General features: G+C 35.4%; 5 protein-coding genes across 9 annotated transcripts in view; 2 read left to right on the top strand and 3 right to left on the bottom strand.

Moving 5' to 3' along the window:
• The window catches only part of LOC116343248 (probable G-protein coupled receptor CG31760), a 10,591-nt gene extending 4,770 nt beyond the window's left edge, over positions 1–5,821 (bottom strand). Inside the window, exons 1-10 of one of the 3 annotated variants that reach the window (XM_031771215.1) lie at positions 5,626–5,821; positions 3,287–3,470; positions 2,946–3,132; positions 2,439–2,796; positions 1,767–1,935; positions 1,244–1,654; positions 1,014–1,123; positions 712–736; positions 402–521; positions 270–316 (exon numbers count right to left, since the gene is read on the bottom strand). In XM_031771215.1, the coding sequence (XP_031627075.1) occupies positions 270–316; positions 402–521; positions 712–736; positions 1,014–1,123; positions 1,244–1,654; positions 1,767–1,935; positions 2,439–2,796; positions 2,946–3,132; positions 3,287–3,451 (1,592 nt within the window). In that variant the 5' untranslated portion in view covers positions 3,452–3,470; positions 5,626–5,821. Of the gene's footprint in view, positions 1–269; positions 317–401; positions 522–711; positions 737–1,013; positions 1,124–1,243; positions 1,655–1,766; positions 1,936–2,438; positions 2,797–2,945; positions 3,133–3,286; positions 3,471–4,813 lie in introns of all 3 variants that reach the window. The other 2 variants (XM_031771217.1, XM_031771214.1) reach the window with 2 other exon arrangements.
• Positions 5,822–9,904: 4,083 nt separating this feature from the next.
• Positions 9,905–13,607, top strand: LOC116343233. Its single transcript, XM_031771177.1, has 6 exons — positions 9,905–11,565; positions 11,644–11,864; positions 11,948–12,981; positions 13,057–13,153; positions 13,224–13,257; positions 13,318–13,607. Exons 1-6 carry the CDS (start codon positions 10,178–10,180, stop codon positions 13,364–13,366), a joined length of 2,823 nt encoding a protein of 940 aa, XP_031627037.1. The 5' UTR covers positions 9,905–10,177; the 3' UTR covers positions 13,367–13,607.
• Positions 13,608–13,731: 124 nt separating this feature from the next.
• On the bottom strand, positions 13,732–16,354 carry LOC116343234 (repressor of RNA polymerase III transcription MAF1 homolog). The gene is made up of 4 exons (XM_031771178.1): positions 14,962–16,354; positions 14,544–14,821; positions 14,369–14,476; positions 13,732–14,286 (listed from the first exon to the last, which is right to left on the bottom strand). The coding sequence occupies exons 1-3, from the start codon at positions 15,304–15,306 to the stop codon at positions 14,401–14,403; spliced, it is 699 nt and encodes a 232-aa protein (XP_031627038.1). The 5' UTR covers positions 15,307–16,354; the 3' UTR covers positions 13,732–14,286; positions 14,369–14,400.
• An 823-nt stretch (positions 16,355–17,177) lies between these two features.
• LOC116343275 (WW domain-binding protein 11) lies at positions 17,178–19,269 on the top strand. The gene is made up of 5 exons (XM_031771259.1): positions 17,178–17,463; positions 17,539–17,636; positions 17,704–18,604; positions 18,676–18,821; positions 18,929–19,269. The coding sequence occupies exons 1-5, from the start codon at positions 17,274–17,276 to the stop codon at positions 19,190–19,192; spliced, it is 1,599 nt and encodes a 532-aa protein (XP_031627119.1). The 5' UTR covers positions 17,178–17,273; the 3' UTR covers positions 19,193–19,269.
• Positions 19,270–19,435: 166 nt separating this feature from the next.
• On the bottom strand, positions 19,436–23,026 carry LOC116343276 (sideroflexin-1-3). Of its 3 annotated transcripts, none has more exons than XM_031771262.1 (7): positions 22,774–22,996; positions 20,716–21,090; positions 20,421–20,538; positions 20,202–20,363; positions 19,982–20,112; positions 19,743–19,900; positions 19,436–19,659 (listed from the first exon to the last, which is right to left on the bottom strand). In XM_031771262.1, the coding sequence occupies exons 2-7, from the start codon at positions 21,029–21,031 to the stop codon at positions 19,573–19,575; spliced, it is 972 nt and encodes a 323-aa protein (XP_031627122.1). In that variant the 5' UTR covers positions 21,032–21,090; positions 22,774–22,996; the 3' UTR covers positions 19,436–19,572. The 3 variants fall into 3 exon arrangements, with proteins under 3 accessions (XP_031627122.1, XP_031627121.1, XP_031627120.1); XM_031771261.1 differs by lacking the exon at positions 22,774–22,996 and adding an exon at positions 23,003–23,026 and having other exon boundaries at positions 19,543–19,659; XM_031771260.1 differs by lacking the exon at positions 22,774–22,996 and adding an exon at positions 21,170–21,295 and having other exon boundaries at positions 19,543–19,659.
• Between the last annotated feature and the right edge of the window lie 461 nt (positions 23,027–23,487).

Below are 23,487 nucleotides of genomic sequence, written 5' to 3' on the forward strand. Positions count from 1 at the left end.
TTTTATAATTTTTGGTCTCTATTCAATAAAATAAATAATTTAATAAAATGATTTTTGTTGCCCTACACACTTACACATTTTTTTTTGTTTTCGAGAAAAGCCTCTTTTGTTTAGAGATATGTCCAGTGTGTGTGTGTGTTGGAGGGAGGGAGAGAGAGAGATAACGATACTTATACCATTTTCATGGATACCTTGTTTTTCATGCAAAAACCGGTATCCATGAAAATGGTATAAGTGTACTACTTATATCACATTTCACTCATACATACCAATTGTAAATGCACTGCTTGAACTTCAAACCATTCGAGTCGACAATCTGTATGTAACGGAAGAAAGTCGTTTAATGTAACGATGGCATTTGGATATGTAATGTGTGGCATTTCATTAAAATCGAGACTCACCACTTCAGCGTTTGGTGTCGCTGATAAAGTCCATGTTCCTAAATAAATGAGCATAACCAGTAGAATTGGAACCATCCATTGAAGCAACTGTTTGTCTGTGAGTTTAACCTTATGCGCAGACTGAAAAAAATAAAATAAATAAAAACAGAATCAAAATTGATGAAAAATTGATGTAACACGTTGTAAGACAGGAAGGAAATGTTAAGAAAGCCGAACGTGCTGGATTAAATATTCTACACTACATGTGTACGCAATTTTTCTTCCCCATTTTAAAGCATAATATTGTTATTTTATTTTCAAAACAATTTACCTTAACACGATATGTAAGTGAGACCCTGTGTAGAGCATGGAAAATGGAAAAAGGGAGCAGTTATTTAAATGAAATTGAAATGTTTGTCATCACAGAAACAAATATTCGAGTACGCATGTATCTCTTCTTTCACTATGATGTGTTCACTTGGATGAAATTAACACCAAAAATAGAGTAAAATAGAGTGCGTTACTCATTTTGAAGGGTAGAATCTCTGCTAACACCGCAAGTTCGAGTAACCGTACTCGAATATTTGTTTCTGTGATGTGTTAAATGATTTGAGTATAATCGTTTAAGCTAACCTCCATGTTTTCATCAAGAGAGCGGTGTAAGTAATGCAAAAGCCCATATGTCTCGTCCATTTGGTTGCAGTGCATGATGTCATATCGAGGAATGGAAAAATTGCCGCCATCTATATTGGTTTAGAAGAAGAAGAAGAAGAAAAGAGTCGTCAGTTGATTGCAATGGTTTTGTATTTTCGAATGACGCCACATAAACCACCATTTACATAAATTGATTTGCATAAATTTACCTCCAAGTACATGATTGCACAACCCACTAGGGTTATCGTAAGAAATATCGGGCTGGCGACTTTAAAAACTTTAACTTTCCGATGATGGTACAAATAACACGACAGAACAATGGTGAATACGGCGCACATAATCGAAACGGTAAGTAATGATATTCGAAATGCCCAATTGTATGATGCAAGGCAAGGTGTTCCATCTGAACAAGTCACACAACCTTCAGCACATCGTGTGCAACGGAATACATCTTCATAGTATGTGCTTTTATTGTCTCGAAATTCTTTATAAGCCACTTCCATTACAGTTCCATTAAAACCATCTCGATGGCGCACCGAATAAAATCCCGGTTTACAGAGACATTGATAGGCGCCTCGGATCCATACTGTATTCCGGCCGTACGGCGGCCGATACTCGCACTTTTCGTGTTTTTTTGGAGGGGAAGAAAGAAAATTGAATTGTTTCGTTGAATTTTTTATGAGAAAAATATTGTTTTTTTGTTTTTTTTGAATGAAATTGTTTTATGCTCACCGACATGCTGTGCGAATGGCATCTGTTTGAATCGTGAAAAATCTCAATTTGAGTGAATATTTCAGTGTAATATTTGTTGGCTGATAAAGGCTCCTTTGAACGAGGTGAACTACACTGGTTCACCTGCAACTCCGAAACATCGATATCAATGCTGAGGAAACCTTTCATGCTGAAAATTACAAAAAAAAAGAGATTTTTTGTTTCTTCTTCAATTTCCCTCCTTGAATGATGCTTTAGAAAAGCTCGCTTTTCCGATTTGCATAATAAATTCATTCATGCTAACAGCAAATGGTAAAAGTGTTTCCTGATGTTTTGTGGTTGTTCAAACATTTTATAATATAATGAGAATTAATGTGTTTTTGTTTTTAAATTAACCCGGATTCGATTAAAGCATGAATGGGGAAATCAACACCAGTTAATTAAAAAAGAAAGAGTCATCTGTCAGAAATGAGTTACATGCAATTTGTTTTTCAATCATTTTTCATTTTAACATGATTGAATAATCCGAATTAAGCTCTTTATATATTGCACGAAAAAAAAAAAACGCGCGTGTCAACCGCACAGCGACAAATTTTGAATAAATCTCCCAAATCCATGATATATTGGATGTGTGCAGTGTACAAGAAATGACAAAATTGATTGGCTACAATTGTTGTAAAAGCATTTATTTACCCATGTTTTGGTGGAATGGCAATGCTGTACGAAAGCAGCCAGCATTGCTGTTTACACGAGTAGTATGGATATGTCCACCAGCCTCGATATGCCGAGCTCTCCGGACTCGGAATGAATTTTGGCGACCGACTGGACGATGTGATTTCACTTTCGTACCACGGATAGTCTTTGTCTGGTTCAAAACCGACTTGAATGCCAGCTTCGTTGATTCGATTTGGTTCGCTTAATCCGGCGATATTTTTATTCCACCACACCGATGAGATTAAAGCTCCATTTGTAATATTCACTACCAGCACCCGTGCCGAGGATATAAATTCATCGTTCAGCAGTCCTTTGGCAATTGCATCCCACAAACCCGCTGAAAATGAATGGCAAACAATATTTGGATAGTTTTCGATGACACAAAAAAAAAACCCACAAAGGACACTTGGCAAATGACCAAAAACTGATTTCGCTTATACTTCCAAAAAGTAATGTTACATGAAGAGTTTTTCTATTTAAACTTACTACCATGGGTATATACACCGAAATCTTGTAAAATAATCGTAGCTAAGTCGGCCTTTTGACGTGTACCCTCATATCGAGCTGTGTTCAATGGAACTTGAAGTGTATGAAATGCTTTTGAGGCACATTTTGTTCCTAATTTTTCGGTGGCTATTTCATGGATAGTTTCAAGTGATGACTCGATGAAATCCTGAATATCGAAAATCAAATAGAGAAGCAGTTTATTTAGTTTGGTTTATGAAGCGAACGTGTTTGACGATGAAAAAAAAAAAACGAGAATAAAAGAGCGGGAGAGTGGATAAGGAGAAGAGTCATATATGTATAGAATTGTGTAAGAATCATACCTTTGTGATATAATTTCGGCTGTGGATTACGTTTCGTTTGATTGCGGTTACCTGAATCGATAAAGTGGCTGTTAAGATTATCAAAAGCGGCAAGAATTGAGCGATTCCCATTAAGTTTTTGCTGTAAAAACTTTTCCATGGCTGTAATACCATTCTGAATGTCATTTGTCATTGAGGCTGCTGCCTACAGCAAAATAATAGAATAGTTTTTTTAGCATTCGAATGTGAATGTGATGAAAATTGAAAATGAAAATGATAAAAAAGCAGAACAATAGAAATCTCTCTTGCTCGTTCAGTCTCTGGAAAATGCTCTTGAATTCAGGTCAAAATAAAATATGACATTTAACAACGACAACTTTTCTAACATGCACAAACTCTGGCGACTTGTGCTTGAGAAGTTTTGAGTGATGGTGTTCTTTTAACTTGTTTTCATTCTTTTCAAACATTTTCTACAAAATGAAATTGAACAGTTTAGATGTTACGTGTGCCGTTCACAGGCCCGGATAAATTGAATTGTACATGGTCCTAATGATGGTATCAACCAATGAGAGAAAACACCGTTTTCTCACATCCGACATTTGTCGTAATGTATTTTTATGTAAGAGAGAGAGATATTGTGTGTGTGCAGGGTAGACGCACAATGGATATAATTCTTTTGACTTCATTGTGTTATGATAATTTCACACATGATTATTCATCGATGTATGGCCAATGTAGAAAATAACATATAAATCTAATCGCAAAGTGCTTTTTATCCAAAAAGGCCTTGAACCGGAAAAAATGTTGTTATACCACAGAATATAGATGAATTTTCAAAGGCACACGAAAATCAATATTTATTTCACTCTCCCACACTCCGCATTGATTTTTTCGAATGTATAAGTGTCATCATAACGAAAAAAAACGCACCCGTGAAAAAAAAAAAACGTCGAGAAATTTAACATCGAATGGAAAATGTATCTATTTATACAATGCCACTAAAAGAAGAAACCAGTCTTTTGAAAGTCACTGGAGCTGTGAATCATGAACTGATATGCCATTACTTAACAAATCGTGATATATCAATCATCAATGTGAATTGAGCTATAGAATTTAAGTGATACGAATCGTCGAAAACATTTTTTTTTCTCGTTGAGGCCGAAGCTCCCCCTGTGTGTGTCTCAAAGTCGATGCCCAAGAATAATATAATTTCCACTCATTAAGTTTTGCCTTTTTATTGTTATTATATCATGATAATGTCCAACGACGATGAAGATGACAACGACGTTGTAAAATTGTGGCGAAAAAGTTCCCATTCGAACCAATTCAAAGATCGTTAGATTTTGCGAGCGAGCGAGAGAGAGAGCGAGAGCGCGCGTATTCTAGATGATTTACATCGTTAAAACAAGTACAAACATCCCTATTAATAGTCAATTAACATGTGTAGAGCAAATGAAAACATAACACTTCTGGAGACAGAGAGAGCCAAAGAGAAGTGAGTGAGATAGGGAGAAAGTAAAAGAATTTAACAAGCATAATTATATTTACCGCATTTAAGTTAAGTTCGGATAACTTTCACAACTGTGATGCGACACAGTAGCATAATTGTTTGCAAGGAAATTAGATTTCAATTTAAATATTCATAGACAGAAAGAGAGGGCGAGAGAGAGCGAGCGACATAAAAGTAATTTGTTTGTTCATAACACAAAACAAACGCATCAATAACACTGAAATTTGTTGTGTAATCAGAAATATCTTGTGTTGCTGTGTTTATCGAAAATTATATATATAGTATCCCACTGTAGTACACGCCGTTTTGTGTCACTTGTGCGCGCACGCACACCAATCGGCCTCCTTTGTCTGGGCACTCTCGGGGTGAATGCAAATGACTGATGATGAGAACGATGACGGCAACAAACGGTACCAACAACAACTACAACAACAATAAATACCAAACAACGAATGTTGTTTCACTGCAAAAGAAACCTCTTCTCTCACTATGTGTCAGAAAAATACCGAAGATAGATCACATTTCTCAGCGCCTCAATACACAATATAACAATAATAAATATTATTCATATCTATGTATCATCATGTTTGATGTAAATATTTTCCGCAAAATTCAAAATACCAATCCCACAAATACACTCAAACACAATCAAAATCACAAATAATAAACTTTCCTCCGCAGTGAATTGAAATGACAAACTCAAACGCACAAGAACAAATAACGAAACGAAAGAGAAAAAAAAACGTAATATACACACACAGAGTGAATTCGATAGAGAATGAGACACAAAACTGCACTGTTTGCTTTTTTTATCAATGTTTCGTTTTCTGTGTTTAAGGCAAATTCTCACTTAATTATTCACACCGAAACACACAATTGTACTGACGACAAAACAGTCTTTTCAGCCTCGCTTCAATTATGCTCTTTGTAAAGTTTTGAATAAACAGCATAAAAGAAGAGACATATACATAAAAAACGCAAGAAAAAAGTAACAAGGAAAGCACCGCCGATGAGAGAGACCAACTACGCACGCACGTCAAACACTCACAAAGGCTCTTCGATAACTGAATTTTCCCGTTTTTCGTTTCGGTGAGCGAACGAAATACGCACCACAAGTGAACGAGAGAAGAAATAGAAGAAAAAAAATAACACACAACAAACACCAACCGTATTCCAATATGGATGATATAAACTCGAGCTTGAAGCTGAAGCTGGAGAAATGGTTAGGTATTTAATGTGCAAATTGAAGAATATGCTGCACGATTTAATCGTCACAGAGAGGCGAAAAAACGACAAGCAAAAACAAGAGAAAGAGAGAAAAAATTTATATATCAAAAGAGAATATATTAACGCAAGCAAACACACACGGTGAGAGAGAGAGAGAGAGAGAGAGAGAGAGAGAGAGAGAGAGAGAGAGAAAAAGATTCATATGGAGAGATGGATGGATGGCTGGCTCATTGGTTGAATAGAAGAATAAAAAAGAACAAACGTTTCGAGCTGATGTTACATGAAAAGCTATAACGGAAACAGCAGCTCAAAATGAGGCGAAAGCCAAGTTCCACACACTTTCAAATAATGAAAAAAATAAAATAAAATTTATTAACAGCACAACACAATCTCTTCACGTCACATCGACTAACGCACCGATGGATTTTTATAGCATGCAAACAAATTGGAATACCTATTGAAATAGAACACAGAATCACTTTCATGGGATATAAATACAGCACGCATTCCTTTATGCTCCTGCCGTTTACACTTTTTCATATCATCGACATCACAGGCCGTGCTCTCACTCCCACACACACACACACACACACACACACACACACATAAATTCACTTGCTTTCTCTCTCTCCCACTCGCTCCCCTGCAATTCTTTTTGTTCGGTCGTTCGCTCACCCGCTTTTACATCTCTAATATGATGATGGGGGTTGATTTAGAGCCATATAAAAAATGTGGTCCATTTTTGTGGTGCAAATACCATTTAGACCATTGTTTCCATCGGCGGTGTTTCACAACGCGCCGATTGTTGATGATGTGATTGGAAAATTGCGATTGGATGTCTAATTTTAATCTGAATCTCTCTGTAGCATTGAGAAGTGCTTATGCTCTGCTGAACTTTTGTGCTATCGCTGGGAATATTAATTTTGATAGAATCGTGCACTCAAAAGTATTTAGAGCGTGCAATCCAATTCGCGGATTCATCCATTTTCGATGCCATTCGATTGTAATTGTTGCGATGCTGGATTCAAATGGTTTGTGTGTGTGTGTGTGACAATGATGAATCTGTGATTTTGTATACACATTATTATTATTTTGTAATGAAAAGAAAGGCAACCGAAAAATATTGGCTATGGCAACCAAAGTCGATTTGGATGATTATGAATTGTTACCGGAATGGAATCGACAATGTAACTATATAAATTTCGGCAAACAAACCATATACCAAAGTTTGACCGTTAATAATACCATAACACTCGCATACCGATAACGAACTGTTGATACAAAATTCAATTAATTCGGTCCAAAATGGGAAAAAATTCCGTTTGCCTCTCTCGCTCTCTCTCCCGCTCTCGATGTGCTGGTTCGTTTAGCAAAAGTGAGAAAAAAGCATTTTTCTCACATCCCATTTAAAAAGTCATTTCCCACCTCGTGTGTTCGTGTTTATGTTGGAATGAAGTTTGTAAAACTTGTATTGAATGACAATGCTCTCTATATCAACTTCAATATTAATTGATATAATGGCACAAACTATACATTGTTGAGCTATTCATAGTTTATTATTGTCAACGCCAGCAGTAAACGATTGCTACATACATTTGGCTTTTGAATTGTGTGGAATAAAGAAGTAGCGCGCATGTCGTATGACCCTATACAACTGAAGTAAGAAGAAGAAGTTTCAATTCTCCATTGGTGTGGGTGGACTTACACAGACCGCTTTCTATAACAAAATATCTTAACGGATATTGCCAAGTAGTGGCACACACTTGGGGCAAGACAGAAAGAGAGCAAGACACTAACTGAGAGATAGAGAGAAAATAAGCAAGAGAATTCGTGCGTATGTATAAGCATGCTTCAGTCAGTTAATGTTGTTTGGGACCATTTTTTGCGTTGTGCGCTCCAAATTCACATGCAGTACCATTTTAAATTCTATTTTTTTTAAATTGGAAATTCGAGTGTATTCAATTCCAATATAGTAAGCAAATGCACAATGCATTGCATTGAATGCTGCTGTTGAATTGAGACTGGGTGCGCCAGAGCAATTGTCTATCATTTCATTCTTTCCTCTATCGAATCAAAACAATTTACAGCAACCGAGAACCAACAAAATAGCCAAAGTAAGAGAGACTGTTGTACGACACTCAACAGACATTTCGAGCCAATTCAAAAGCGATGTGAGCATCAACGACAAAGGTCATCACTTAATTGCAAAAGATATATAAAAGCGAAGAGCAAAGAATACTTTTCAAATACACAAAGCTAGTCGCCCGAGGCACACTTACTCATATATATATATGAAAATGACTGTGTGAGCACTTCAAAAGTGTGCTCAAAACTTCAAGGGCTCAACACACTGAATGGAGAAAATACGAAGAATGGTAAAACTTAAATTAAGAAAACAAATAGAAAATGAGATGAACGGAGAAGGGTTCAAACTTGCACTTGAACCAGAAATCAATCAGCTGTTTTAGAGCTTATCTACTTTTAATGGATTCTTTTATATCGTTCATCCGTTCGATGTTCGCTTCCGAAAAATGTTGTGCATTGTCAAAATCAAAAATATCTTTTTCGCTACGCAAAAGCACAAGAAACCAGAACAAATATAATACCATATAAAATAATAAAAAAAATGTTCGCACACGTCCCTCTCAATGGCAATTGTATTCGGCATCCGTATGACTCGTTCAGCTGTTTCATGTAGATGTGTACACGAAACATTTTTGTACAATAAAGCACGCACGAGAGATTCAATATGATTTCTCGCTCGTCATCTAATTGATAACCGTGCCACTTGGAGAGCATATCGAACAATGACAACATAGTAGATAGACAGTAAACAGACTTTGTTTCATTTGAGACTTAATAATTGTATATTGCTGGGAGTAAAATTGAAGTATCACTTGGAATCGCATGGCTGGAATGGAGCCTTCGATTCATATTGTCAACGACATACGTACGGTTTTCGTTATCGATTGAAGCGCACCACGATGTAATGACACACATTATAGCGACCGTAAAACATAAATGATGTGCATGTAAGTGTGTGATTTACGGTTCTAGTTTTCCGAATATTTAATTACAATGATTGGAATACGAATCAAGTAAATTACTTTTGGTTGCACGTGATGGATGGTTTTGTAGTTATTAATTATTTATCGTTGAAATCAATTCAAACATTCGAATATTCGAGAGTTCAATGATTGTCTGAAAATCGCTACAAATTTTTCGTTGTTTTCTTACTACTGTTTTTCCGAATTTATGCTAATCGATAATGGCTTTGGTTCGACGGAACACGATTTTTCGATCAAGTCGGGCCATTTCTTTCGAACTTTAATAATTTAGAACAATTAACCCAACCAAAATGTTCTATTATATGTGATCTGCGAGCAAAGGGCGATAAAAATCAATTTCGTCCGAGAGCGTAATAAAGCTACGTTCCTAGCCACGAGTTCTTGAACAAAAAAAAAAACGACATGCGATCGATTCGAGTGCGATGAAATCAAAAACGATCATGGCAATTGATGCAAATGTTGCTTTTTTATTACAATATTATTCGTTTAGAAACTATTGCAGTTGATTGCGATTCGGCACACACATAGCGACCGAATCACTTAAAATTCAAATAAAATTTCGTTGATGCCGTATACACATCCCGATTTATATTGAACGATCGCGTTCGAGCGTCAAAAACCGAATACATAATGTGTCGTTGATGTTGAGTATATTTGTGTCTCGATACATGTTCACTTGGCATTTTGTATGCTTGGAAATGGTATATTTTTAGCATTCACTGCTCTGTGTAAGTAAAGTCGCGTCAATACAAAATTTCATTGGGATATGCGTCATTTTCTCTGCTCATTCGCTGCTGTAAATTAATTTAAATGTGTGACTTCATTTAGTGTGCGATCAGTTCGGTAATGAAACTTAATTACAAATTTCTTTTTTGTGCTTCCTCGTTCTATCGCAATTTCGATTGCATTTCGGTACGGATTTTCAGTTTGATTTAAGTGAATTTATTGTTTTTATTCGGTAAAATGATGTGTGATGCCAAATTTCCTTATCCATGAATAACACACATGACGAATTGGCTGTAATAAAATCAGATTTATGTCGAAAAAGAGACGGTTACACACACAAGAAATTAATTAAGTGAAGTATTCGGAGTGATCTCAGTGAAAATGCCGATAAAAGCACATGTTAAAGGGAAGAGAAAAGCCCCACCACCACCTCAGCAAACGCTACCACCGCCGTCGCCGCCGCCGTCATCGTCATCAATGTTGATACCACTTGGTAAACTTGAAGCATCAACTTCTAATGTACAATCGAGCATAAATCAAAGTGAAAATAAATTTCCAAATGAGAATGCTGGCAAAACGCCCGAAACTATGACATGTTTTTCTACAACTCATCAAAAACGAAAAAAACCAGCACCATTGCCACCATCTGCAGGCAACCACAGTACGTTAATCGTAAATAAGAAGAACCATGCAACTGGCATCGAAATGAATAATTTATCTGCCATATCAAAGAGAAAAGTCGGTGACAAAACTGCTGTAAAAGCTATTAATCTGAATATTTTTGAGCCGAACAACATCCGAAATCAACTTCAATGCCCAACAAAAGAAACGAATGAGGTCAATGTGAATATGGATTCAAATAGACGGCATGATATATTCAACAATGAGCTTTTTGCGCGACAACAACGAAATGAATATCAAATTTGGATATGTAACTATTGTACATTGCAAAATCCATTCTGGAAGATTGTTTGTGATGCATGTGAACGTATAAAACCGTATAATACGCCGACAATTTCGAATATACAAATGTCATTTGCAACGAATGTTGATAATGATTCGGTTCGAATGAATGGAAAAAATTTGATGAGCTCGGTCATGTTGCGACCGAAAATAATCAAACCAAATAATGATGGCGATAAAATACTTAACCGAAATTCAATGAATGTGGACATAAAAAGTGCATCGTCATCAAAACAATTGCCAAACAAACGGAATAGCTTGTGTTTATTTAAGTATGGCGATCAAAATATATCACCCGAAGCTTTGGAAATAGAAAAAGAACGTATTCGTGCCGTTATTCGAGCGATGAATAATCGGGCATTGGCACAGAAAAAATTCCCAGAAAAAATCATCGAGCACCGAACAGATGATGATGATGATAATGATAATAATGTGAAAAATGATACAGCCGCCACTAAAATCGCCACAATAAATAAGCCAACGATTCGACGAAATGGCTTATTGAAATATGACAACCAAAAAGACTATAATCTTCCGTCCGTCCGTAAACATGTATCCGGTGAATGTTCGACAATGGCAAATGATTTCAAGACAAATGCCAACGAAGCAAAACCAATTAGAAAAATCGAGAACACTGATAGCATGGCCAAATGTAAGGAACTTGTTGAAAATATTCAAACTTACTGTGATGAAGTGTCCCTTGCGAATACACGGAAACACTTGAAGCACGATACAAACGAAAAACGCAAAAGTCACATAACTGCAACGAAAAATTCATTTAAAACTGGCATTGACAATAATATTTTGTAAGTGGCTTGCACGTTTTGCCCACATGCTTTACACAAATGATTTTTTTCTTTTTTTTTTGCCAATTTTTTTTCTAGGCTTAACTTATACATCAATTTCAACAATGCAATTGAAGTGAAGATAAAACACGATATGACTCTGGATGAATTCAAAACTTACATTTTCGATAAATTGATGGCGTGTAAAAATCCAAAAATTTACTTCAACGGTTTACTGTTGAAAAATGGCGAACAAAAGCTAGCCCAGTACGGTGTCACGAATCAATCTTCTCTGTACATAAATACAGAAAATGTCGTTGGTGGGTGCCAATTTTTGTTTTAACTTATTAAATGTGTCAAAATCAGAAATGTATGAAATGCAATTATTTATTTTTTTATTCAGTTCAAGCACATGCAAAAACTGAAGGAAAGTCGGTCATTGTACAAACTGAAGATTCGGAACTATTAAAAAATGAAATGAAAAATGTCAAGCCGGATGAAAAAAGAGTTGAAAAAGTGAATAAAGAAAAGGATAAAAATGGAACGAATACACAACTTGACGTGAATGCTGGAAAAAATGGGGAGAAATTTTTGATAGAGCATGTTACGTTGAATAGATATTTGATAGAAAGACTTCCACCGCAGGATGCACTACCACAGAATGGGAACAAAGTTAAATATCGTGGTGTGTATAATTATAATCCGCGCGTCAATCCAGATATACAAAAAATATTAAATGAAAAACCAGCAAAACCAGTGAAAATACCAATCACGCATACCAAACCGTCCAGTTTAAAAAGTGTTGCTGATAAGGAACTTGACTCAATGATAGAAATTACGAAAAAAAGCGAACCAATCACTCAGTACATTGAACTTTTATCGTTGGACGATTCAATGGATTTGACAACAAATACAAGCGTATTTGAATGCCCGGTTTGTTTCGTTGATTATGAGCCGTTTGAAGGTGTTATTTTAAGGAATTGCCTGCATACATTTTGCAAAGACTGCATACGTAATACAATTATTTATAGCGACGATGCCGAAGTTAAATGCCCATTCATCGATAATCAGTATTCATGCGATTGCTTGTTACAAGATCGTGAAATCAAAGCTCTGCTCTCGAAAAGCGAATACGATGAGCATTTGGCAAAGTCTCTGCGAATTGCGGAAAATCAAATTGAAAATTCGTTCCATTGCAAAACACCGGACTGTAAAGGATGGTGCATTTATGAAGACGATGTTAATGCATTCAAGTGTCCGATATGTCGATTGGAGAATTGCCTGACCTGTAGGGTTATTCATGACGGTCTCGATTGTAAGCAATACCAAAATATGATGGAAAATAATGTGGAAAGCAATCCGGAGAATGCCACAACGCACGCAATGCTACAGGAAATGATTGAGAAGGGGGAAGCAATGAATTGTCCAGCTTGTAAGGTAAACGATACGCCGACATACCGATATAAGGCAGGAATTTTCAAAAGAGATTTTAATGGGAATATTCGCTTTCAGATTGTTTTGATGAAAAAATGGGGTTGCGATTGGCTAAAATGTTCGATGTGCAAAACGGAAATATGTTGGATCACTCGGTCGTATCGATGGGGACCGGGTTAGTTATTTAAAATAAATTACACTCGATAAATGTTCTTATTTTCAATCAAATTCTTCATTTTTTTAAGGTGGAAAGGGTGATACATCAGGTGGATGTAAATGGTAAACAATATTTAATAATGAACAATGAGTGCTTTATTTTAAACCATACTTTTTTTTCAGTGGTGTTGATGGGTTTCGATGTCATCCGAAATGCAATTATTGTCATTGACATTAGTTCGCAAACTCCTTCGGCTTACATGGTCTCTTGCAGTGTTAACACCTGTACTCAGACCACTTCTCACATAAAATACGTCAATTTCATTGAAGAGTCTCCAAAAGTTCTCATAAAACTTTTTTCAGACATTTTTTTATATTTTACACATAATGTATCGAACCGGTCTGGTACTATCGAACGATATATTTGAAAACTCATAAATAAAGTTCAAATTAAAGTGAAAAGTTTATCAGTTTTTATTCGTCTTTGTCTAAACAATAAAAAAGAATGAATGAATAAAATATCTTATAAGTACGATCAATGATGATTATATAATTCATATTTAAATTTTTTTGCATATGTTTATATGTGTGTTTCAATTTTTTTTTTTTTTTTTTTGAATTTGATGTACGATGTCTGAAAACCTATCGAAGCTACCGCACCTCTAATAAATTTAACTGGCGTCTATCCAAACATAAATTCGAATTTTGAATATTTTTTGAATGCATTTCAAGAAAGCACTATCACTACATTTAAGTGTGTTGTTTTTTGTTGTGTTTTGTTAGTTTGTTTACCATATCACTTATACATTCAAAGTGTAATTCATCCATAAACTAGTTTTTAATATTGCGAGCTCGATAGTTTCACAAAACAATTGCACCAGCTCTGCTGCATTCATAGTAATTGATTCGTTGAAATCGGTTGTACGTGATGTGTCAACCGTGTCCCAAAACAGATCGCCGGGCGGTGAAACTATCGAGCTCGCAACGATGACAGCTCCTTATTATTATGTTTATCCATGTTTAATAATATTCAATGAATCGTGGATTAAAATGTAAGAATATGTATGAGTGTAAAAATCCAGCAAAATTGGTTGTTGTTGTTGCTGCTGCTGTGTGTATCATACACAGTGTATGAAGATCTTTTGCGAAATTCTAAAATTGAAATAAAATGATTGAATAAGATTGAATAAACAGAAAAGCAGAAAAAAATGCGAATCGAATGCAAGTCACGTACCAACTTTTTCAGTAAAAGAATGAGTTTGCTGTTTAAATCATTCCACCTTCTTCCATTGCGAATTCAAGGCCAATTACTGATGAGTCTGAAGCGTCCATTTGAACTGAACTGAACCGTTGAAATTCATCGCATTAGCATTACGAAAATTCAGTATATTTCAAAAGTGTGCACTTACTTAATTGCTCTGCATGTAAAAAATACGATACGTTTGAGTTTCTTGTTGTAAAAAAAGTAGTTGAACGACCATAGGCAGCCCGGTTCACCATACGGATCCGAATTAAAATCCGGATTATAGCTGTAAATATCACACTCGTTCAAATTGATTTCGTCGTTGATTGCGGTCCAGAGTGCTTGCCGCAATGCAGAGAATTGTTCGCCAGCAATGGCCGATAAATTTGAATGCACCGAGTTCATAACCCATTGTATCGACGGCTCCTTGCTGAATTCATGACTCTAAAATTAGTGAAGAAAAACAAATAAACAATTGCATTTTTATTCAATGGAAATTGGAGAACGTGTTTAGAAAATGCTAAACATTTAATTGAATGGAAAAGTCGATGTCATGACTACATTTTTTTTTTAAATGAATGTACCTTTGCATCGGAAAAATCATAGTCTGGTTCGAATGCCGCATTGAGCGTTCCAATTAGATAAAATAGAGATTTGCGCGATATGGTGTCGCATAGGACGGTATTTTCATCACCGGAATTACTACCGCGTCCAATGTTCGGTGACATATCCATAAATCCAACCGGCGGCGATAGTGCCTGTAAGTCATTTGCATTGGTTTCGCTGGTGAATCGTTTGTACAGCGCTTTGTCTGTGCCAGCCATTTTGCATGAATAACTTTCAATGCGTCCAATAACCGCACTATCTCCCGTCTTAATTGACAATGCATTGTTGATGGCTTCAAATTTTGAATTTTCCAACAACTTCATTTTTATTGAGATTTTGAGGATTGTTGTGCGCAAAATGTTTCCTCCTTAATTTTCCTCTTTGTTTATGTTTATGTAGCTGATTCCAAGGTTTTGTTTTGTTTGCGCGATTTTTCGCTCACCATATATTATTCGCACAGGCTGATTCGTATTTTTAGATATTCACTAGAATGGGTCCAATCGCGGTATTTTTAGCAAAAAATCTTTGTTGTCAAATGCGCAATAGCTCTATGCGTTCCCTTTTCTCTTAACGCTCGATTTTGTATCAAATCAGTTTATATTTTTGTTTTTACTCGGTTACCGTTTATGCTTTGCTAGCAATCGTTATCGCTTTTTTTTTTCTCTTCTTTTTTCTGATTGACTTTCAGACTAGCTACTTTATCGATTGTATTTTTCTCGGACTCAATACAATTCGAAATACTAATATAGTATATTTTTATTTTGGTTTGTCTTATTCTTCAATGAGATGATGTACTCAATTTATTTGCCGCAGCAAAGGCATGGGGCATTTGAGGCAATACAGCCCGTTGGATTAAACACAGATATTCTAAACATTGTGGTTGGATGTACTGAAATTCCTTTTTTCACCGTGAGATGTATACAATCTTTCGATTTTAGCCGTAAACACATTACACTTATTATTCGGTACTTCAGTCTAATTTGTCTTTTTGGCAATTTCCAATTGTCTTCTATGCACTTTTTTTTTTATTCGCAAACTTACTTTGAGATCATACACTGTTTTATCGTAACAAGTTATTCGACACTCTTTGTTTGCGAACAAACTCAGTCGTCCCAGTCAACTTTTTGCACTCTTGCACAAACTACAAAACTTCAACCAAACGCAATTTTTCCATTTGACTCGGTTTTATTCACGTAAATTTAGATTAATCGATTGTACAACTTATGATAAACCACTTTCCTTTGGAGGAATTAACTTTGGATTTTATTTTGATATTAAATTGTGTCCATTCTCAAGGTTCTGCTGTCTATTATTATTTATTATGCAGCCATTTTCATGTTTATATTTTCGTCATCTGAAAATAGGCCTTTTATTTCTTTTGTGCAATATTTATGCCGTAGACCTTGGATTGCAACAGTATTGGTAGTGTCAATAGATGGCAATACAAAAAGACCTTTCTGACATTCCGATATATACAACTTCATATCATTCGATACCGTACAATCAAAACATTGTTTATTTTTGATAGTAATATTTACATGATGTTTACGTAATGCACGAAACAGAGTAAACAAATTGTAATCTTGTCTATAATTAGACGTCCACAATTTATTCACATGATTAATCAATAAATTATTCCAATGATATGATGTAATTTAAATATTTAGAACTCAACTCGGGAAAAATCAATTGGAAAACCGAATTGGAATAACAACACAAATTACATGTCTACGAACCATATCAAACTATATACTCTAATTAAAAAGTGGCGAGAATTTTTCGAAAAAAAAAAAATAAAGGAAAAAAATGTTTAAGCATGTTTAATTACTTCTTCAAACAAAACAGAAAAAAACTATTGAATAACTCGCTCAGTACAATAACCAACACATAGATGGCGGTACTTGTACAACAATAGACCTTTGACATGAATCTCCAATAAAACAATCAAAATTAGTTATTAACCAGATTTTAACAAGTTTAGGCAATGTTTCATATGCAATGTGGCCAAATTATGAGTTGAAATACCGAAAAACTGCTTAATTTCCATGACAATATAATCTAAATCTAAGCCGCCGCCGGTATGTTTATAAAGCATTTTGTTAATGAGCACACAGTTAATGTGCATCCCTATCGAAAACCCATTCACAACGTATCAAACATGACATTTTATCTGTACCATGAACAGTGACAGATAGCGATTCTAGCTGTGTACATCAGAGAAATATTGGTACTTGTTTCCCAAAGGAAAAATTTTCATTTTAAAAGGACGGTCGTTTGAAATCGTTTCAAAATGGGTCGCCGTTCAATAAATACCACTAAGAGTGGTAAATATATGAATCCAACGGATCAGGCCCGAAAAGAGGCCCGCAAAAAAGAACTGAAAAAGAATAAAAAACAACGTCAAATGGTTAGAGCGGCAGTGCTTAAAGGAAAAGATCCAGCACAATTGATTGAGGAGATGGAAAAAATCGATGAAATGGGTTAGTAAATCTAATTATTATTCATACACAATAACCGGTTGAATTAAACATTCGATTCTTTTTTTTACATTTCAGAATACAATGTGTTACAGCCATCGCCCCTTAATGAAAAAGTATTGCGTGAGAAGCGAAAAAAGTTGAAGGAAACATTCGACCGGGTTATGAGATTATATGTAAGTTTTACTTTGTTAACAAAACTTATGAAATAGAAGTTAAATATATTTGTTGTTTTACCATTAGCATAATGATGATCCAGAACTTTGGTCGGAGCTTAAGCGTAAAGAGGTGGAATATGAGCGTCGTCGTAATAAGCGAGTGCAGTATTTTGAGAGTGTTCGAACGGCACAAACGGTTCAAATCGAAGATATTCCCTTGCCAGATATGTGTGAAAAGTCACCGGCACCAGCAACAACACAGCCACAGGCTCCATTTGGATCGGTGCCGATGCCACCAACATTCAATCCACAAATACCGCCCGGTGGTGTGCCTATTCCGCCGAGTATACAAAATGCCATTGCTGCGCATCAAAAAGCTGTGGCCGAAGAGAAAAAAGCAGCAAGTGAAAAAAAGCGAAAAGATCCACCAGGATGTCCTTCCGGTCCACCGCCTGATTTACTTTTAATGCGCGATTTAGATTCGGAATATGAGAGTGATGACAGTGATCGAGGGCGAAGATCGCCAGTGTCCAAGAGATACAAACGTTATTCGTCGGAGCGAAGCTCAAGCCGATCGGATGATCAAGATAGTGAAAGTGAAAATGATGTTGATGTACCGAAACCAACAACAAACATTCAACAACGTATGTTAGCAATGGCCGGTCAGAATCAGAAGTACGACGATTTTATGAAAGAACTAGAAAATGTGAATAGTCAATCGGATGATCGACAATCGAGAAACGCGAGTGAATCGAATGCAAGTAAACCGGAGAGAAAACCAGATGATGAAAGTAATACAGAGAGAAAAGATAATCCAGCCGCTATTCCAAATCTATCAGCCGTACCAGCACCACCAGCAATGCCTCCACCAATGCTACATAAAATGCCAAGACCTCCACCACCACCAATGGGTATGCCTCAAATGATGTTTCGACCGCCTCCGATGCGTCCTGGATTACAATCGCTTGGAATGCGTATGCCACCTGGTAAGACACCGAATTGCTCTAATCTCTTACCAATCATATCAATAATCAATATTTTGTTTTTGTTTTTTCAGCTGGTCCAAATATGATGACACGCTTCCGAATGCCACCGGGACCTCCACCTGGGGCTCCACCAAATAGATTAATGCATCCACATCATAATAAATTTGGTCCACAGCATCCACAACAACAACAACAGCCACCACCACAACAACAACCGGTACGTTTTCATTTGTTAACTGTTCAAAAGCGTATTCAAATTAGGATTCTCATTAGTTACTATATGTTTTGACTTTAATTTTCTTGTTCATTTCTTTTTTAATGCAGAATATGATGCAACAACCGCCAAAGGACACCAAAGGCATGACGACTATTACTGCAAAACCACAAATTCGAAATCTCAGTGCGGACGTCACGCGGTTCGTTCCATCGGCGCTGCGGGTGAAACGTGAAGATAAAAAGATTCAAAAGCCCAAGGCATTCGTTAGTGAATATAGTCGACAACAGCAAGCTGAAGCCGCTGCAAATAAGGGAACTACAAAAGACGACGCCTACATGCAATTTATGCATGAAATGCAAAGCCTTTTGTAAACTACTCATTTTTTATTAGAATAAATAAGAAGACCAAAAAGAAAGAATAAAACGAAGTCGTTTTTATTAACAAGACACATTTGATGCTTCTTTATTTATGCTGCATTGCATGAAAAATAGAGTCCAGGTCAGAGTTATAATTTTTGTTTTTGATTTGTTCATTTTGTTTTTAACTTGTTTCACACAAATCAACAACATATTCTGCAATAAATTATTGGAAAACTAAATAAGACTATTTTGTCGTGATTTACTGTCATATTATGGCCATTGAAATGCTTTCATTTATCACTTGACTTTGGATATAATAATATTTATAGTCGCGTCATTATTAAAATATCGTACATTTTCAGTACATGATTCAGAATATACTTCTGAAATGTTTACAAGCCCTTATTGTACCAGGCCACTTCAAGGTCTGGTTTTTGCTTTTTCACCACAGCCTTTACGTCAGGCTCCAGATCGTCAACCTTGAAATATAAACATTTTTAGACGGTATTAGAAACTCAGTTTTTCATAAGAATTATTTCATTAACGGAAGAATTGTTATTACCTTAATGCTAGCCATTTGGCTAAAGAAAGCACATCCCAATGGAGTGGCAAAGATCAAAATAAAACCCACTAATGCCATTTGAACAGGCGCATTTGCCTTTGGATACTTTTGGAAGACACCTTTGTTCGCCAATTGTTGAACAACTACTGGTGTTATTACTGTGGAAAAAAAAACAATTCATTCATTGGTCATCGTTTTACTTGTGGGCAGTTTAACAAAAAATATTGAATTGTACGAACCCATTCCAGGCATAGCCATTAAAATACGGCTTACAATTACAGCGCTAATTCCTTGGTAGGCAGCTGTCTTTGAGGCAATATTCAAACTTCTATATTGGTCATCAACCAGAGAAATTCCATTCTTCAATTCTCTGAAAATATAAGCGTAAATTTGTAAAATAAAAAACGATAAAATTCGTCAAATCAGATTATTGTTTTCTAAAATAAAAAGAAATCTTACTGAATTCTCATCATTGGAATGTTAATGCAATTGGCAGCTGCAACAGCGACCACGGGCACCAAACGTCCGACTAATGGATTCATTTTCTTTGTTAGTCGATTTAATGATAGAGCAGTAGTAAGAGCGCCACCAGTTGCCATTACGTATGACGTCAGAAGTTGGCTGTAATGAAGAAAATCATTTAAATCCGTTGAATTAAAAACAAACCAATCCACTCACTTTGTATCAATAGGAGAAGAACCAGATCGATTTGTAAAATTTACAAGCGCGTTAAAAGACTGATTGAGCCACTGCCAGAAGATGACGGCTGGTGTTGACTTGTAAAATGTAAGCATAGCTGAAAATATTTTGTGAAAAAAAGTCATTTTTAGTGGCAGATCTGTTATAGACACCGTTTAGGTTCGGGTACTTTTCTTGTAAATGACGCTTTTTTTTTGAAAAATTTTATGGAATTAATGCGGACACTCGGAAGAAAAAGAATATTTCGCGAAAAAAAAGAAATAAATTAATATACCTCCAGTGATGGCGGTGTTCATTGGCACTTGTGCCGACATACGGCCAACCATAATCATTTTCTCTCCGGTGTCAGGATGAAAGGCAGAATCGTACAAATACTTGGCACGCCATAAATCGTCCACACTTTTGCATCCTTCAATCTCCGTTTTTCCAGCTTTGTACTCCGAAATGACACGTTTCGCATCATCTAAATCCTTTTCGCTCGCCAATAAATTCAATGGGTTTGTCAGTAGAAAGAAATGCTTTGCACGATTCACATATGTGCTTTGATCGAATTTTGGTTTGGTTAAATCAACGCCACTTGGTAAGCTCATGTTTGTTTAATTTAGTTTTTGGTCTGCTTCGTTACTTAATCGTATTGGATTGTTTTGACCTAAAAATACCACAAAAAAAGTAAAATGTTAAATAGGTTTCACATCGAATGGTAACAAAAACAATAGCTCTATATATACTCTAGTAAAGTTTCTATTTGCAATGCAATATGTAAATCGTAGCGCATTGAAATGCAAACATTTATTCAATTTGAATAAATAGTCGTATTAACCGAAAAACAGGAATTACAAATGTGTTTAGATTCTTTTTCAGTTGTTTTTATTGACTTTCTCTTATCACACTTATTGACAAACTTGAACCGGTGCGATAATGGCTGATTTTCGACCCCCTGTAATTCACTGATTACTTGGATTTTGAACGCAGGAAACAAATGTTCAATAAAATCAATTTGACAGCGACCTTATTTATCACTTTATATTTTGAATGCCGTCCAGTCGGACTTTATCACAATTCACGTATGTGACAGAGAGCATATCTTCATCACTTGTTATCAATTTTGATGCCTTTGATGTCGAATAGTTAGATAGGCACGTTTTTGCCTCGAGTTTAATTCATAAATTGAACTACAAACTAATGAGACGCATTTTCAACTAGAACGAAAAACAAATCATTTACTATTTAACACAAATAAAATAGCTCAGTGACAGTGGCTCCTATTTGAGATGATATTTTTGTTATGTTCTTCATCTTCTTGTTTGTTTGAATTAGCAACAGAACGTCGCAACACACAAGCGCGTGTGTCTATTGAAATTTGAAATTCATACAACATAGCTCGTTTTTTTATTGAATAATTCGGCGAACCTGATTAAAGTCACAATACATCCAAAATATAGTTATGCTATATTATGTGTCATTTAATCTTTTGTATAGTGTATGCTATATGATAATCATTCAACGTGAATCTTCTTATCTCCACGGCATTTGATGCTTCTCTTTAGTTATTTTATTTTATAAAATCAAACAAATGCCGGACTGTGTGCAGCAGAAACGAATACATTTTCATGTTTTTTTTTAGATCATTGGTGTGATAGTCGTTAGAGTCGTCATAAGAGTTGACATCGAAATGCCTATTTATGATTTTCCACTCGGATTTTGCACTGAATTGATTTTGTAATCTCATTGAAAATCACCAATTTACGCCTTATTTCACTTGTTAAAATTGTGAAAATAAATATATATATTTTTTAAAGCGATAAACCGTTCAATATTTATGCGTGAGTTTGGTGTTTGTCAATCCCACAATAATATGATCTATTTTTAAATGCTTTTTTTGTCATTTTTTTTAGTCACGCGTATTATATAGGTATCATCGGTATGAACCGAATTTTTAAATTTCGAAAAAATGCGACTTTTTTGAACTTTGATTTCATTCAATCAACTATTCATATAAAAATGCTGCATTGCTGTTGGAAGTATGGAATTGTTTCTTAAACACCTGTTTTTGGCACATATAAAACGTGGATATCTGTATTATCTGCGCATGACCATATAAAAAGGAAGAGCTCAATTTTGATTCTATGCCACTTTTTTCATATAATTTTATCCATCATCCCATCGTTTTCCATTCTCTCTTCTCACACACAAACGTAGCCACTTTTCACTTTCAATTGTTCTTGCACATATTAATGTGTCATCAATTTCTTCCTTTTTTTCCTTTTTTGTATGAACTTTGATTTAAACTGAACTATTTTGTCTTTGTACAAAGGTGGTTATCAGTTCTTACCCTGATGAGTTTGTCCTATATTTTTAAATGGTAAAAATACAAGAATATTCCTGACAGTAGTAAGGTTTCTTATTTTAAAAAGAACTTCTCGTCTTTAACATTCACATAAAGTTATAACAACACACATTCATGGGACGTGACAGTTTTGAAGCACGATTTGTTGTCAACTTTTTTTTTAAATTTCTTATCACAATGTTAATTTATTATGAATTGAGTTACGACGATTTACTTTAAAAATGTTGTTCTGATTTGCCCGCACTGTAAAAAGCAAATGATGTGTTTGTTGAGCTGTATTGTGTGCCTTACTGAGTTGCTCCACGTATACACACTGGAAGACAGATACACATTTGACGCTATGCTTTGTTGCTTTTACACATTTTGAATTGTGTCAATGTAGTGGTGTCAACAGAAACGCTGATGCTAAATAGAAAAAGATACCGACCGTATTCAAATGACGAAAACAAACACTTTCGGTTTATACATTTTTCTTTGACTTTGAATGGCATTCGGTTATTTTCGTTATACCTGACATAAAAATTATTCTTCAAAATGGTTTGTTTTCTTGTTTAAAGAACAACGGTCACTTGGAAACTATTCAAATAGCAGCGACAGTTTCTCATAGATATAAATATGTGAGAAAGAGGGATCTGAAGAGCAAAATATTAAAAGGTGAAAAATATCAAAAATCATGATATTTTTAATTTAAATTTTTTT

This window comes from Contarinia nasturtii, unplaced genomic scaffold (genome assembly GCF_009176525.2).
Source record: "Contarinia nasturtii isolate CC-2019 unplaced genomic scaffold, AAFC_CNas_1.1 Cnas_scaffold_993, whole genome shotgun sequence".
Lineage (NCBI taxonomy): Eukaryota > Metazoa > Arthropoda > Insecta > Diptera > Cecidomyiidae > Contarinia > Contarinia nasturtii.

What these genes read in the sequence shown, in the direction of transcription:
- LOC116343233 (XM_031771177.1), top strand. Translation starts at nt 10,178, where the DNA reads ATGCCGATAAAAGCACATGTTAAAGGGAAGAGAAAAGCCCCACCACCA. An exon ending in GTCGTATCGATGGGGACCGG is followed by an intron (nt 13,154 to 13,223) that starts GTTAGTTATTTA and finishes CATTTTTTTAAG; the next exon opens with GTGGAAAGGGTGATACATCA. An exon ending in ACATCAGGTGGATGTAAATG is followed by an intron (nt 13,258 to 13,317) that starts GTAAACAATATT and finishes CTTTTTTTTCAG; the next exon opens with TGGTGTTGATGGGTTTCGAT.
- LOC116343234 (XM_031771178.1), bottom strand. Translation starts at nt 15,306, where the DNA reads ATGAAGTTGTTGGAAAATTCAAAATTTGAAGCCATCAACAATGCATTG. An exon ending in ATGATTTTTCCGATGCAAAG is followed by an intron (nt 14,822 to 14,961) that starts GTACATTCATTT and finishes CACTAATTTTAG; the next exon opens with AGTCATGAATTCAGCAAGGA. An exon ending in TTTACATGCAGAGCAATTAA is followed by an intron (nt 14,477 to 14,543) that starts GTAAGTGCACAC and finishes TCAACGGTTCAG; the next exon opens with TTCAGTTCAAATGGACGCTT.
- LOC116343275 (XM_031771259.1), top strand. Translation starts at nt 17,274, where the DNA reads ATGGGTCGCCGTTCAATAAATACCACTAAGAGTGGTAAATATATGAAT. An exon ending in ACCGGGTTATGAGATTATAT is followed by an intron (nt 17,637 to 17,703) that starts GTAAGTTTTACT and finishes TTTTACCATTAG; the next exon opens with CATAATGATGATCCAGAACT. An exon ending in TGGAATGCGTATGCCACCTG is followed by an intron (nt 18,605 to 18,675) that starts GTAAGACACCGA and finishes TTGTTTTTTCAG; the next exon opens with CTGGTCCAAATATGATGACA.
- LOC116343276 (XM_031771262.1), bottom strand. Translation starts at nt 21,031, where the DNA reads ATGAGCTTACCAAGTGGCGTTGATTTAACCAAACCAAAATTCGATCAA. An exon ending in ATTCCAATGATGAGAATTCA is followed by an intron (nt 20,113 to 20,201) that starts GTAAGATTTCTT and finishes TTATATTTTCAG; the next exon opens with AGAATTGAAGAATGGAATTT. An exon ending in AATGGCTATGCCTGGAATGG is followed by an intron (nt 19,901 to 19,981) that starts GTTCGTACAATT and finishes TTTTTTCCACAG; the next exon opens with TAATAACACCAGTAGTTGTT.